Below are 16,104 nucleotides of genomic sequence, written 5' to 3'. Positions count from 1 at the left end.
TGGTCCTGAAGAAGGAAGGGGTACCTTCCGAAACGCGTTGACCTGTATATGGAATAAAAAGCAACATTAATCTACTACCTCTATTGGCTGGTCCTTGGCGCGGCTGGAAAACCCTCCATCTACTGCTCTCTGTTATCTGCTTACCGAGGGACTGCTGCCGGGATGTGGATTTAATAACATACATGCTGTTATAGGAGTTGTGACTGTGACAACCCCTATAGGTGAGTAACACCATCTCTTTCTTTCCCCCATTGCTACCGGGGTAAGACCCTATTTGCGCTTCTTTTTTCCACAGTTTATTCACTGAATCTAAGTTCCCTATCAGTGTGTCTTTTAGGCCTCTTTCACACACCCGTGCATTAAATGCCGGTGTGTGATGGTACATGGGGAAGGTACGTAAGGCCGTCCATGTCTGTGTGTGTTCTACGTGGGCTGTCCCTGTGCTAACCATGTGACATACTGATAGCACATGGACAGCGTGAGCTGGTATACTTACCTGTCTCCGGTCCTGCTGTCTCTGGCCCTGCTGTCTCCAGTCCTGCTGTCTCCGGCCCTACTGTCTCCGGCCCTACTGTCTCCGGCCCTACTGTCTCCGGCCCTACTGTCTCTGGTCCTGCTGTCTCTGGCCCTACTGTCACCGGCCCTGCTGTCTCTGGTCGTGCTGTCTCTGGTCGTGCTGTCTCCGGCCCTGCTGTCTCCGGCCCTGCTGTCTCTGGCCCTGCTGTCTCCGGCCCTGCTGTCTCCGGTCCTGCTGTCTCCGGTCCTGCTGTCTCCGGTCCTGCTGTCTATGGTCCTGCTATATCCGGTCCTGCTATCTCCGGCCCTGCTGTCTCCGGCCCTGCTGTCTCCGGCCCTGCTGTCTCCAGCGCTGCTGTTAGTTCCAGATCCTCGGTCAGTGCCGTGAATATTCATGAGCATAATGAGCAGGCCCAGAAGCAACAGCAATGACGAATACAGCAGCACTGTTATATCCAAAGACGAGACTGGCTTTGAAATCTGGGACTGGTCAAGGAGCCGAAAATGATCCTTGTTGGTAGGGTCCGTGGATGAATGCTTAGTAGCAGGCCCTTGGTAGCTTACAACTAAAAGGAAACAGGTTGACGTGGTGGTGAACGTGAGATGAGAATGTAGCTCTGGGTGGCAGATTTCTACTCCCTGTTGCTGGAAGGACGTGGAACCCCATGTGGACTAGAGGGAATCTCATGAACGGTACTTTTGTGCTAAGTTGGGTTGTGGCAGAAGGTCTGGGAATAACGAGTACAGTAGCATCTACAGTGAACATTGAAGAAATGTGTCTTGTGGTACTTTGTGTAAAAGAGACGTCCAGTAAGTTGTGTGCCCGCTACGTATTGTGCTTGGTCGTCCACCAAAGACTGTTCAGTAAAATCTTATTTATGAAGAACCAGTGGTCTGCTTCCTTGAACCTCTATAATTGGTCCTGGCCAGCCCAAGCCTACAGCTGCATGCGTCCTATAGGTGCATACCAACCAAAGTCCTAAAGATTACACACCAAGCCAAGACCTCTTTTCCTTTGAAGTGGGGCCGGGGAGGGCCTATCAGAGGGAATCCCTTCCCGTGACTACCGCCCCGTGGCCTCGCTTTATAAGTGGCGTAGTCAGCAAGATTGGGCCTTACTTCAGGAAAACCAACATAAAGGGGGGAATCTCCAACTGCATTCCTGCAACCGAAATAAGGTGCCTTTTACTGAACTAGCCAGTGGTGAGTGCCGCTTCTCTAAACTTTTCTCATCATTTATTAGCTCCAATGGCAGCCAGATGTAGAGATTAGATCGAACTGAACAGCACACCTCCTTTCAATGTGTAGCGTCCACTCCCAGGTACTGCAGATAAGCTTGTATAATACAATCGGAGCTGATCTACATGTTTTGGGAGCGGAAACTACACTTTGAATGCAGTTGTACGGTTCAAAATCCACATCAAAAACTGCTTCGAATTGAATACATTGCCTATTGATTTCATTGGGAAATCCAGATTGCTGTTCATATAGCAATTTTTTTTCCTAAGAGATTTTGTCAACTATGCCACAAAAAAAAACGCCAAGTGTATGTAACTTCTTTCATGTGGAAATCTGTTGAAATACACTTAAAAATTGACACTGGAGTCAAAAGGCCGTAAAAAAACAGTGTTACAAAAAAGGTGTCAGAATTGAAAACTATAAGTCCATGAGAGCCAGAACAAGGCTCCCATAGACTTACATTGAAGAGGATCCTCTTGCGTGCACCATGAAACACTGGAGCTGCCGGCAGGTCACAAATCGACAGAGACTGACTTGAGTGATGCCAATAGAAGGTGAAGACGGTGACAGGTGACCATATGAGTAGGGTCAGAAAAGCTGGAGCTTCCGGCAGGTCACAAATTGATGGAGACCGACTTGAGTGATGCCGATAGCAAGTGAAGACGGTGACAGGTGACTATATGAATAGGATTAGGGATCTTAAATTGAAAGCACCACTCCAGCAGTGAAAACAAACAAACACTGGAGTGGCGCTTTAACCCCTTCACTACGTATGATATACTTGTATGTCATATGTCATGTCTCTACCTTTCATGCCGGTTCATACTATGAGTTCACACCTTTCCCAGCAAATTACAGCTGATTTAATCTGCCATCATGTGCCACACATTAACAGCCATGGGTGCAGCATAGCACCACCTGTGGTTGTTAACCTGTGAAATGCTGCTCTCATTGTCTGACAGTAGCATATAACACATTGGCAGGGAGCGCGTCATTCCACATGCTCATTGGGGAGCTCATGACATGATCACGGGACACCGATGGATTGCTATGACAGCCAGGGGTCTGATTATAACCCTGTACCTGTCATTATGAATCTCCTGTGAAAGTCAACCTGTGGCCAGCGTTCATAGGAGATCGTGATTTGAGCTATATAACAAGAGATTGGATGATCATAGTTTCAATCCGTAAGGGCCGTTTCACAGATGCTTCATTTTGCCAGATTGCCGGCTCCGATGCACTCCAATACAGTGTGATACAGTGCAATGGCAGCGCAACAAGCTCTGGTCACATGCTGTGAAGTTGCCGCGCTACCATTGTACTGTATCACACTGTACTAAAGTGCGTCAAATCCGGCAATCCGGCAATCCGGCAAAAAGCGGAGGTGTGAAACGGCCCTAAGGGAACTATTAAATATATTAAAAAGTGAAAAAAGTTTTAAAAATGTAAAAATAAAATAAAAAACACAAGTCCAACTCTCCTCCGTTTTGACCCATTAAAAATTACAAAAAAATTACACATATTTGGTATTGCTGATTTTGTAAAAATCTGATCTGTCAAAATATAAAATAAATTAATCTGATTGACAAACAGCGTAATGAGAAAAAAAAATCAAAACACCAGAATTATGTTTTTTGGCTTTTGCAACATTGCAATAAAATGCAATAAAAGACAATCAAACAACTTATCTACCCCAAAATGGTAAAAACATCAGCTCAGGGTACAAAAAATAAGCCCTCACACAGCCCCATACCGCTACAAATGAAAACATTATGGGTCTCGGAAAATAGCAACAAAAGCAAAACATTTTTTTTAACAATTTTGGAATTTGTTTTCGCCATTAAATAAAAAAAAACCTATATTTTTATATATGTATGCAAGGTGTCGATTCGTATTGAATTGATGATGCCCTACAACTTTGTAATTCACTTTTTTTCTCTATCTTGTTCCATTTTCAAGATAAAAATGCTAACTCCGTTGTTTTCCACCAGGTGGCGCTATAGATGGTTTCATTGCGTAGCGCATAGCTACTTTACTATACCTAGAGACCACTTCTATGCCTATAGCTGCCACCGTTCTCAAGCTAATGGCGGTGGAGGATATGGGTGGACACACTGTATAATTAGAACACAAGATTTCGGTTTGCACTATATCACAAAGTGAAGAGATTATTCATTTATTTTACACAGTGCTTTTTCCTGTTTTTCATTATGCCTAGTCATATAATCTGGTGTGCACCTTTATCCTAATTTTGCTCTTTTTTATAGACTAATACCATTCTCTTATCAGTTTATTCCCACATTTCTAGGCGGTACAGCTGCCATGCTTGGTATGGGGGAAGACCAGATGAACTGCAAAATGGAGTGAGGGAAACCCTGTATCTAAGGAAGGGGAAGATGGTGCCCCTTGGTAAAACCTACCACTGGCACCTGGCTCCCCTGACGTCCCTAGATAGGTTCTGCTTTTATACACCGATCAGGATACCTGAGCCAAAATTGTGTCATGGAGATTGCAAGTGCGAATGAATATTGTCAGGTTTTAGATAAATTTTCATGTGTTTCAGATTTAAGAAATAAAAATGTGATTTTCATACGTAACAGGTAATTGATGTCTCTCGTTTTTACATTTTAAGATTCATGTCTACTGTGGTACCAGGAGGAGGTTTTGTGGTTATCTCTCAGGTGAAACCACAAAATGACCAAGGAAATGGACCTGAAGAAGGAGAGGTCTGCGATGCTCCGGCCAGAATGCCCAAAGAAGTTGAAACATTTTTCAAGGGAGAACCTGAAGTTTTAGGGGTAAGTCCATTTCATATCTCTGTTAAACATCTTCGCTCTACCAGATTTACAGCAATGTTGAGTAAAGGCCGCTTTACATGCTACGATGTCGATATCTGACGATATGTTGTCGGGGTCACGGTTTTCGTGATGCACTTCTGCCATCGTTAGCAACGTCGTTGCGTGTGACACCTACGTGCGACTCCGAACTATTGCAAATAGGGTCAAAATCGTTGATCGTTGACACATCGTTCAGTTTCAAAATATTGTTCGTCGTTTGGAACACGCAAACATTTTGCTACGTTTGACACCCTGCCAACAACGAACAACATCCACACGACCGCCTTGGTCAAACAATATATCACTGAACGATGTAGCGTCGTTTGTGAGATGTGTACGTGTAACCGCTACAAAATGACCTATGAGCGATCTCGGCAAATCGTAACAACGATCTGGGCGTGTCACATCGCTAACGAGATCGCTAGCGATATCGTTGTGTGTAAAGCAGCCTTAACACAATCTGATCCTCCTGACTTCCATCAAAAATGTTTTCCTTTTAATAATTTGCAATCATCATATTATATACTACAATTGCTCATTTTGCTCTTCTACCCAGTTAATTCTTTTTTTTCCATTAGATCTATGACATCACGTGATTAAAAAACTGACTAGCTGAATCCTTCTAAGCTCTATGTAGAAACATGAAGTCTATTTTCACAGCCCCCTTCCATGTATCATAGCTTCCACTCAGTATGGTACCCCAAAGTTCCCCAACACAGTATCATGGTCCGCACTGCTCCCCCATACAGTATTATACTTCCACAGCCCCTTACTCGCTATTATGGCCCCCACAGTCCCTTACTTAGTATAATGGCCCCCACAGGCCCATGCTAAGCATGATGGCCCCCACAGACCCTCACTTAGTATGATGGGCACACAGCTGGCCGCTCACAAAGTATGATGGCTTCCAGAATATTGCAACTCACCTAGCTGTGTTCCCCAGCATGCTGCACAGGTCTGTGCAGTGTAAGGTTTGTGGCTCCACACTGCAGATGTGATGTAGTGACATTATGTTGGGTAATAATTACACAGGCTGAATGCCAGATCAGGGAAGTGTTGCTCCTCTAAGCCACCATTCTATTCAATAGTATCCGCATCCTGAAGATACTAATGAAATTGTGACGGTGGATAGGGGAGCTGTGTGATCTGGCTCTATAGACGGTATGCCTCTGGCATTGACTGGTGTGACTTCTCCCACCAGGCCGCTGCATGGAAATGGACAGAAAAGGCTAGATTAAAAACAACCCATGTCTCCATTGATTACTGGTTACCTATAGTGTATATATTGAGGACAGTGACATTGAAATTATTAAGACTGTGTTTATAATAAAGAGCTAGGATGGAGTTGGATGTAGACCTCTAGGAACTCAGAACCTAATGGGTGCTTTACACGCTGCGACATCGCTAATGATATATCGTCGGGGTCACGTCGTTATTGATGCACATCCGGCGCCGTTAGCGACATCGCAGCGTGTGACACCAAGGTTGCGACGATCAACGTGCGCAAAAACGTGAAAAATCGTTGCTCCTTGACACGTCGCTCTTTTTCCAAATATCGTTGCTGCTGCAGGTACGATGTTGTTCGTCGTTCCTGCGGCATCACACATCGCTGTGTGTGACACCGCAGGAACGACTAACATCTCCTTACCTGCCTCCACCGGCAATGAGGAAGGAGTTGGGCAGCATGTTCCAGCCGCTCATCTCCGCCCCTCCTCTGCTATTGGACGGCTGCCGTGTGACGTCGCTGTGACGCCGCACGAACCGCCGCCTTGGAAAAGAGGCAATTTGCTGGCCAGAGCGACGTCGCAGGGAAGGTAAGTCCATGTGCCGAGTGTTAGCGATGTTGTGCAACACGGGCAGTGATTTGCCCGTGTCGCACAACCGACGGGGGCGGGTACGCTCGCTAGCGATATCGGTACCGATATCGCAGCGTGTAAAGTACCCTTTAGATATGTGTTTTCAGGGCAATTGGAGGTTTTGGAGAACTTTCATTTCACAGTAAATCAATTCATCACTTTTGGGGGGGAAAATTTGATGAAGCTGGCAACTTTGCTCACCTCTAGAATGGACAACTTTCGTCACATGTAATGGCCACTTAAAGTATTTTATTATGTCCTTAGGTCAATTTTTTAGGACCTCATATATGTAGGCATTTTGTGTACTTACGACATACTAGTATTCTCCCCTGATTTGAACATGTTTGCATAATATCGCATTTTTATACTTAACTTGAGAAAAGAAAGCCACAAAGCAGGTCACAGGTATAGTGCAGACAGTCAGGTGCAATAAGAAGTGTAATTACGATGGATAACAAAGTAACAGGACATAATCTTGGTCAGATAGGATATAAGAAAAAGGAAAACCTTGAAAGGTTATTTATTGAAATGGTGTGGAGTCATAGGCAGCAGTTAGGTGACACCGGGCAACACTTGACAACGATTTCTGCAGATACCCCTAGTGCCACGTATCAACTGTTCTTAAAGGGAACTTGTCATGTTGTTTTTTTAAATTAATTCGCCCCCAATGTGTTTTGAATGATATATCATTAACATGGTTTAAAAAAAAACCAACATGCATTTATCTTAAAAAAAGACTTTATATGCTTAGCTGAAAGCAGTAAATACCTTAAGTTTCAGTTGTAGGGGCGGCGTTTTTGCTGCGGTCAGTCACTGTCACTCAAGTTCAGACAATTCTTTTTTTAACTTAGTGACATCCCCAGCATTGTAATTGATTACACCACAGGTCCTTCACCACAACTTCTCTGCTGAGCTCTGCCCATTACGGTTACATGATCATGACATCACCATCACTTCTCTTCTGCTGATCACCACAGGTCCTTCACCATCATTTCTCTTCTGCTGATCACCACAGGTCCTTCACCATCACTTCTCTTCTGCTGATCACCACAGGTCCTTCACCATCACTTCTCTTCTGCTGATCACCACAGGTCCTTCACCACCACTTCTCTTCTGCTGATCACCACAGGTCCTTCAACATCACTTCTCTGCTGATCCCCATCCATTACAGTCACATGATTATTGTCGTGGGCGGCGGGGCGCTGCGCTCGCCAATGCTCGGGTCCGGCGCTGCTGCTGCTGCTCGGTGGCTCGAGCGGTGGGCCGGATCCGGGGACTCGAGCGGCGCTCCTCGCCCGTTAGTGAAAAGGGGATGGTTTGGTTTGGGGATGTTGTCCGTGACGCCACCCACGGTTGTGGTGAGGTTGGGACACCACCGCTGCTCTGGAGGGGATCCCAGGAGCGATGACAGGGAGCAGCCGAGATGTTTTTCTCTCCGTGGGTAGGGTGACTGAAAGGTGGATGGTGGGGTTAGGTGAGGTGCAGGGTCGCGGGAGGGTAGCGCGGTGCCAGACGGCATGATGGTACTCACTCAGCCAATGACGTAGACGGAGTCTCTGGTAAAACAAACAGCTGGATGGACGGGTCCCGCAGCCGGCTGCGATTGTCACTCCTGGTAGGTTGGCGGTGACTGTCTCTCCCTGCACCTGTGTTGTGTTGTCGGCTCCGATGGCTTCCCACCGGTAACCCGCTCCCCAGCGGTGTATTTGCCAGAGGAGCCCCTTTATGCCCGCAGGCTCTGGCCCTGGGAACTCTAGCTGTGGTGGTAGCTGTATTTCCCTTCACGGTTGAGCGGTTGCCTTCAGTCGGGTCTTTGCTGCTGGGAAACCCCGGAGGTTCCCGTCGCTGACGGATTTGACCGGTTTAACGGCGACTCCAAGCCTGGTCGGGGTCCGTAGGCCCTGCCGAATGGTGCTGGCTTCTCTTCGCTCCCCGGTCCGGTACCGGCGGACCACCGCCCGTCCCCGGTCCTTACGGTTGTGCGTCAATCGGCCTCGCCTGCAGACGGTCACCACCGTCTGTCAACCTTGCTGTTTGTGCCCGGGCCACGTACCCGGACACGGCCAGTTTGCTCCACTACCACTTCCCTCAACTCTCAAACTCCACTGCCTTCCTTTTCCCGCCTCAAGGACTGTGAACTCCTCGGTGGGTGGGGCCAACCACCTGGCTCCACCCCACCTGGTGTGGCGCTGGAGATCAGCAGATAAGAAGTGGTGGTGCAGGAAGTCTTTTTTTCAAGATATATACATGTATTTTTTATTTTTTATTTTTTTTACACCATGTTAGTGATGCACATTGGGGCAGTTTAATGTCTAAAACAACATGATAGGTTCCCTTTAATGAAGACTACTCCAAGAATATCAGTTTTGGAAATACTTCCACACAATCTATGAGACTCCGCTCCCTGGTTTATCCCAATGCCAAATCCAAAACAACCCAGCACCATTACTAAGTTTCACAGTGCTTTGACATGTCATATACTTATAAGTTTTATACTTTTCCTGGTAATATGACTCGTTGGTCTTTTACAGTTATATTATAAATGAATGAAATTAATTTCTCTTATGTTTCAGACATTACAGATATTTACTGGGATCCTTTTTATATCCATCGGCATTGTTATGGCATTAGCCTGCACTCCAAGATATCACCTGTCATTTGTAGCCATTTCTGGGATCGGAATATGGTCTGGAATATTTGTAAGATATACACATTTAAAGCAAATGCAAATTTGTAAGGATTACATGATACCCCCTCTTGCTGCGTTCTTGCAATTCCAGCATAATTTCAGTGCTTATGGGCTCAGACTCATTCCTCTCCGCAGCTCTGCTTCTTCTCCGCAGCTTTGCTTCCTCTCCGCAGCTCTGCTTCCTCTCTGCAGCTCTGCTTCTTCTCCGCAGCTCTGCTTCCTCTCTGCAGCTCTGCTTCCTCTCCGCAGCTTTGCTTCCTCACCTCCTCTCCGCAGCTCTGCTTCCTCTCCGCAGCTCTGCTTCCTCTCCGCAGCTCTGCTTCTTCTCCACAGCTCTGCTTCTTCTCCACAGCTCTGCTTCCTCTCTGCAACTCTGCTTCTTCTCTGCAGCTCTGCTTCCTCTTTGAAGCTCTACTTCCCAAACTGTCAGTGAACAGGGAGCTAATTTATTTTACAGCAAGGGAGGTAACAGATTACAAATTACTAAACTATTAGGGTAGAAAAGGTACACAGACAAGTAAGGTTGCATGCTGGTGTCAGATCGGGTAGCATAAACCTGGTGACGTATTCCCTCTAAAAGGCTATCCTGACATTAAAGAGAACCTGTCATCAGGATTATACTTGTTAATGTAAAGATTTTAGCATAATGGCGCTATTATACTGATGCCTTCAGTGTAGAAATCTGCAGCCTGGTTGTTGGTTACTCATCATTAGGAAATTGGGTTTCCTAAAATTTTGCATCACTTTGCAAAAACATGCATCCAAACCACATTACGTTTTGATGTGTTCTTTTGCCAGGAAATACAGATTTGGTGTATAAATTTCAGCACCAAATCTGCATCTCCTGGCAAAAGACCCCCACAGTTTAGGTGTGGTTTTCTGCCAGGAGATGCAAATTTGATGCAAAAATGTCTGCACCAGATTTTTGCACAAAAATTGCATCTCCTAGTTGAGAACCGCACCGAAACAACGTCAGTTTTTGGACAGTTTTATAGCAGGAGATGCAGATTTGGTGTTGGAATTTATACACCAAATTCCTGCACCAAATCTGCATCTAATGACAAAAAAATGCATCAAAATTGCATCGCTATTTGATACTTTTTTTGTCAAGAGATGCAGTACTTGAGCAGTAAGTTGGTGTATAAGTTCCAGCACCAAATCTGCATCTCTTGGTAAAAAAAAAAACACAGTTTAATGCTAGGAAATGCAGGCCTCATTGAGTTTGCCTGAGGTGAGTTTACCTGCAGTCACAGGTAGGGTAGGCTGCTATTTTTAGGCTGGGGGGTCCCAATAACCATGCGCCTCCCCAGGCTGAAAATACCAGTCCCCAGCTGTCTGCTTTATCATTGCTGGCTATCAAATTGAGGGGGGAGACCAAACATCATTTTTTTTTAAATGATTTATTTAACACTAGAACTACTGGACTCGTGACACCTATATAGAAATACATGGTGCAAAGTAGTCAAAATGACTACCTCAGTAGTTCTAGTGTTAAATAATTTTAAAAAGCCACATGAGGTCCCTCACAGTTTGACACACGGTCAAGATAACGCCCATGGCTGGGGGCTGCAGCTTATAGTTGTCTGCTTTATCTGCCCTTGGTATCAATACACGGGAGACCCTAAATCATTTTTTTTAATTAATTTATTTATTTTTACACCACTATAGGGAAGCAGGCAGCATGTGTGATGCCAACTAATCACAGACACTGTCATAAAGGGTGGGGGCGTGGTCTGATTCTAACCAATCACAGATATAGGGACTGATGGTGGGTAGGGGAAGCAGTGAATATGCATGAGAGCTAATGATCTGACCCGGAAGCAGTGTTACAGCAGCAGGGAAAGTCGATAAGTATAACTGCTTTATTCCTTATTTTCTTTCTTTTGCAGCCACCCCTAGCCCTTACTAACACCATTTTATAATATAGTGGTAGGGGTGCGACACCAGGCAGCACAACCTAACACTGGTGTCTGAGACAGCCAGAACTGTTAGATGCGGAGCTGCACAGCACAGCTCTGTCAAACATATAGTGGCCGCAAATCAATAGGGATCGCATGTGCAGTACTAGGCCATCCGTCTACGGATCTGTGCTGTGCAGCTCCACAACTAAGCAGTTCCGGCATTGGGAACAGCTGTTCGGCCGGGATGCCGGGTGATCAGACATTGATGACCTATCCTAAGGGGTCCTTTGCACACTACGATATCGCAGGTGCGATGTCGGTGGGGTCAAATCGAAAGTGACGCACATCCGGCGTCGCTGGCGATATCGTAGTGTATAAATCCTTGATGATACGATTAACGAGCGCAAAAGCGTCATAATCGTATCATCGGTGTAGGGTCCGACATTTCTATTAATCTCGCTGCAGCGACGGTACAATGTTGTTCCTCGTTCCTGCGGCAGCACACATCGCTGTGTGTGAAGCCGCAGGAGCGAGGAACATCTCTCTGCGTCACCGCGGCTCACGCCGGCAATGTGGAATGACGGAGGTGGGCAAGATGTTTACGTCCCGCTCATCTCCGCCCCTCCGCTTCTATTGGCCGCCTGCCATGTGACGTCGCTGTGACACCGCACGACCCGCCGGCCAGAGCGACGTCGCAGGGCAGGTGAGTGCATGTGAAGCTGCCGTAGCGATAATGTTCGCTACGGCACCGATCACAAGATATCGTACCTGCGACGGGGGCGGGGACTATCGCTGCAGCGTCGGTAACACATTGTTACCGATGTCGCAGCGTGCAAAGTACCCCTAAGGATCAATCAATCTTAAAGTCCCAGACAACCCCTTTAACACCCACTACATTACATACACGTATACACACATTAAATGGAATGAAAAATATTCATTGAGTATATATATTATATTACCGACTGTAACGATGAAGGATATACATTTTATAAATTATACTAGTTAGATAAAATCTCCATGTAATTGATGCACTTTTTTAATCTCTATAGTAAAATATTAATCTAAGTTTGCTCTATTTTGATTTGTATAGTTTATTATTTCTGGATCGTTGTCTGTGTCTGCTTCATTGAAACCAACAGTGGGAAAGGTAAGAAAAAAAAGTATTTCTTATTAAATCAATGAGAATTGTGTATAAGGGCCCTAAAGTGTAGATCAACTTTTCCATCTTTTAATAATATTTTCAAAAGAGATTAGAAATACATGCATTGGATTTTCCTATTTTCACCCATATAAAGGGAACCTGTCACTAGGATCAACCCTCCTAAGCTGTTTATACGGACATTTGGTCATAGAAAGCTGAATACAATGATACCTTGATATATGCGATCCGATGTCTTAAGGGGGCTTTACACGCTACGATATCGTTAACGATATATCGTCGGGGTCATGGTGTTTGTGACGCACATCCGGCGACGTTAACGACATCGCAGCGTTTGACAGGCTGGAGCGACCTAAAACGATCGCAAAAAAGACAAAAATCATTTGTTTTGGAGAGGTCATTTAATAACAAAAAATCGTTGTCTGGTAAGTAGCGATGTTGTTCCTCATTCCTGCGGCATCACACATCGCTATGTGTGACACCGCAGGAGCGACGAACATCTCCTTACCTGCCTCCACCGGCAATGCGGAAGTAAGGAGGTGGGCGGGATGTTACGTCCTGCTCATCTCCGCCCCTCCGCTTCTATTGGCCGGCCGCTTAGTGACGTCGCGATGAAGTCGCGGTGACGCCGAACGCACCTTCCCCTTGAGGGACGGATTGTTCGGCAGTCACAGCGATGTCGCCGACCAAGTATGTGCGTGTGAAGGTGCCGTAGCGATAATGTTCGCTACGGCAGTGATCACCAGCTATCGCATGTACAACGGGGGCGTGTGCTGTCGCGCTCGACATCGCTAGCCAATGCTAACGATGTCACAGTGTGTAAAGCCCGCTTAATTCCTGAGAAATCCACATTTTTGTTAAAGAGAACCTATCACCAGATTTGTCCCTTATAACCTGTGGCCATCACCAGTGACCTCTAATATATACAGCATTCCAGAATACTGTATATAAGAGCCCAGGCCGCTCTGTAGAATGAAAAAAAACCCCATCTTTTATTATTCTCACCTCTGGGGCGGTCAGGTCCGATGGTCATCGTTGATCTCGATGCGGCACCTCCTCTCTTCATGCTATTTTTATGTGATATTGTGGATCCGCTTTACTGCCAATCGCTATTTACCCTGTGATGGAGCTTATTTAATTCCATACGGTACTAAAGGGGTTAAAGATCACTTCTATCCTGGTAGTTGTAATCTAAGCTGCAGCCACTCCCTTCTACTATAAGTATCCGCTCCTCACTCCATCCTATGTCAGTTATAGCTCATTCCTATTGCTGTCCACTTGGAAGAAACCAGTCACTGGGGAAAGCTGAGGTGTCGCTTCTGTTGTAGCTGGGAAGCCCCTGCTAAAGAAACCTTGGAGTGCTCTTTGCTGTGTCTTTCCCATCCCGTCTGTCTTTCCTACCTCATGTAGTATTATTTTAGTAGCGGGAATAGCATCTCGTTGGCTCTCACCAACCAGGCTGAGTTTATGGTCAGCGAGAGCCTAGGGATGGCAGGGAAAGATCAACTGCCATCTAATAGATGCACCAATTCTGGCGCTGCTTCTGGCTGCTATTTTTAGGCTGAGGAAGACCGAATAACCATGGGCCTCCCCAGCCTGAGAATACCAGCCCCCAGCTGTCTACTTTATCTTGGCTGGGTATCAAAATTGAGGGTGACTGAACTCCGTTTTTTATATTAATATATTTAAATATTAAAAAAAAAAAAGCTGCAACTGGTCCTTCGTATTTTGATACACAGCCAAGATAATACGCATAGCTGGTGGGTGCAGCTTCCAGCTGTCTGCTTTATCTACGCTGGATATCAATATACAAGACACCCCATTTTTCCAATTAATTATTTATTTTCACACTCCACTTCGGGGACCTAGACAACTAGTGTGAGGGCAACCAATCACAGATGCCAGCACAGCGGGTGTGGGTGTAGTTTGATAGCAACAATCACAGACGCTGTCACAGAGAGTTGACAGGGAAAGCAGTGAATATTCATAAGGTATAATGAGCGGACTCGGAAGCAGTGTGACAACCTCGTGGAAACTTTCTAAGTATACTTTCCTGCTTTAATTCCCATTTTGCTTCCTTTTTGCTATTTTATTTTTATCCTGGTGGCAGAACCGAAACAGTAACATGGACTTTCCTGAAAAGTCCGTGATCGAGGTTCATTCACGGACACTAGGTGTCAGTGCACGGACCTCAAACTTTACAGTTCATGTTCGCCCATCACTAATGCATGAAGGACCAGACTCTCCAGCAAGAGTCGATTCTGATCTTTTTGGCTGTGAGATCAAGACAGGCTAAGCTGCAGCACTTATTTCCAGGACACATGATTGTGCATCATGCAGAGCTCCTTCAGTCAAAACTGGAAGATTTGTGGTTCTGACAGTGACTGCTGTTTTGGAGCTTTGTGGGGTGCTGCTTATCATGCTGGCATTCGACAACCTAGAAGTAAAGATTTTCCACCTCCTGGAGAGAGGGGTCTTTTAGATGCTGTGTATAGCACTCATTTAAAAAAATATTTAGTCTATGGCTAGCTAATGTCATATTTTATTTTTGTCCGTTTTCATTGAGAGCTTTAGGATTTTGCCTCTGGTTAACATGTTTCACTTAATGGGGTGTTCTCAAGTAGTGATGGGCGAACCCCCCAATGTTCGTGTTTTGGAGACTCGTCCGAGCTTTTTCTAAAGATCGAGCTCGGGTTCTCCGATAATGCGAACTTGCGTCTGTAGCACCCCACAGGGCAGGTGTTTTAACCTACTTGTTGCCGGGCCGAGGGTCCAGAATCTTCTGCGTCGTCACGGGGTGGCTAGGCCTGGTTCCGTTGACCCAAGGCGTACAGGAAGGGAAGACGAAGGGTGGTAGGAAGGATGGAGGTGGTAGTTGGAGGTGGAGGATAGGGGTGATGGTTAGGAAAGTCTTGTTAAGATCGTGACGCCACCTGTGGTACACGGCCAGGGATGGGCCACCACTGCGGTTGCTGCTCTCTGGGGCTGATAGTGAGGGTCGCAGCCGGGATGGTGTCGCTCCCCACAGGTTGAGTGGGTTTGGAGGATGATAGAGGATGGGCGGGGGTTTGGTGGTAGTCCCCAATGGCGCCACAGCGCTGGGCGACGGCGCTGGTAAAGGAGAGGCAGAGACAGGGGCTGCGGTTCAGGTCTTTAACTCACAGGTAGTTCAGGCACTGCCCCAGAGTACCATTTTCCACCACGATAGGCTCCAGCCCATCCCGGATCCGTGAAAGGTCAAGTCCGGTGTGTGTGTCAGCCTGTGAGCCCTTTCTGCCTTGTATGCACTAAGTATCGGACCCCCGTGGCGTGAAGCACTTGGGGATCCCGGTGTCAGTAAAGTGTCCCGTTCTGTATGCTGATAGCGCAGGTCCATTATGGGGCCGATCCTCAACCCTGGATCCTATATGCTATTTGGCTGCAGACTCATTGGGATGGGTCCGCTGACTGTTCTAGCCGTTCCCCGCGACCCTTGCAGTGTTGGTAGATAATGTGAAGTATATCTGCCCTATGATTCTGTATCCCGACAGTGCCGCTCCTGTGGAAGCAGTCACCTGCTTCTCCCAAGCGACCATGTTGAACGTCTTGGCCCACAGAGCTGCCTGCAGCACGTCCTGTTCTCTCTCTGTGATAGTTGTGTTGTCTGTGTCCCAAGCTGTTACCCCCAGCCGCTGCCACCGGCTGGTTCACTGCTATCACCAGGTCATTTTTTTTTATTATTATTATTTTAAATAATTAAAAAAAAATAATGGGCATCCCTGTATTTTGATTGCCAGCCGAGGTAAAGCCAGGAAAATGTTGATGGCAGCCCGTAGCCGTCCACGTTATCTGCGCTGAGAATCAAAAATACCACAGAGTGCTAAGTCATTTTTTCTAATTATTTATTTTTACATTGCCATGTGAG

The 16,104-nt window shown here is 46.2% G+C and overlaps 1 protein-coding gene across 2 annotated transcripts in view; it reads left to right on the top strand.

Moving 5' to 3' along the window:
• LOC142256892 (membrane-spanning 4-domains subfamily A member 4A-like) overlaps nucleotides 1-16,104 on the top strand; it is a 37,834-nt gene that overhangs the window by 4,914 nt on the left and 16,816 nt on the right. For both annotated transcript variants that reach the window (XM_075328858.1, XM_075328857.1), the window contains exons 2-4: nucleotides 4,388-4,553; nucleotides 9,022-9,147; nucleotides 12,132-12,188. In XM_075328858.1, coding sequence (XP_075184973.1) covers nucleotides 4,392-4,553; nucleotides 9,022-9,147; nucleotides 12,132-12,188 — 345 coding nt within the window. In that variant the 5' untranslated portion in view covers nucleotides 4,388-4,391. The remainder of the gene's footprint in view (nucleotides 1-4,387; nucleotides 4,554-9,021; nucleotides 9,148-12,131; nucleotides 12,189-16,104) is intronic.

Source organism: Anomaloglossus baeobatrachus, chromosome 11, assembly GCF_048569485.1.
Source record: "Anomaloglossus baeobatrachus isolate aAnoBae1 chromosome 11, aAnoBae1.hap1, whole genome shotgun sequence".
NCBI classification, from domain to species: Eukaryota; Metazoa; Chordata; class Amphibia; order Anura; family Aromobatidae; genus Anomaloglossus; species Anomaloglossus baeobatrachus.
The sequence above is the reverse complement of the archived record's forward strand: the minus strand, read 5'-3'. Positions and strand labels throughout refer to the sequence as shown.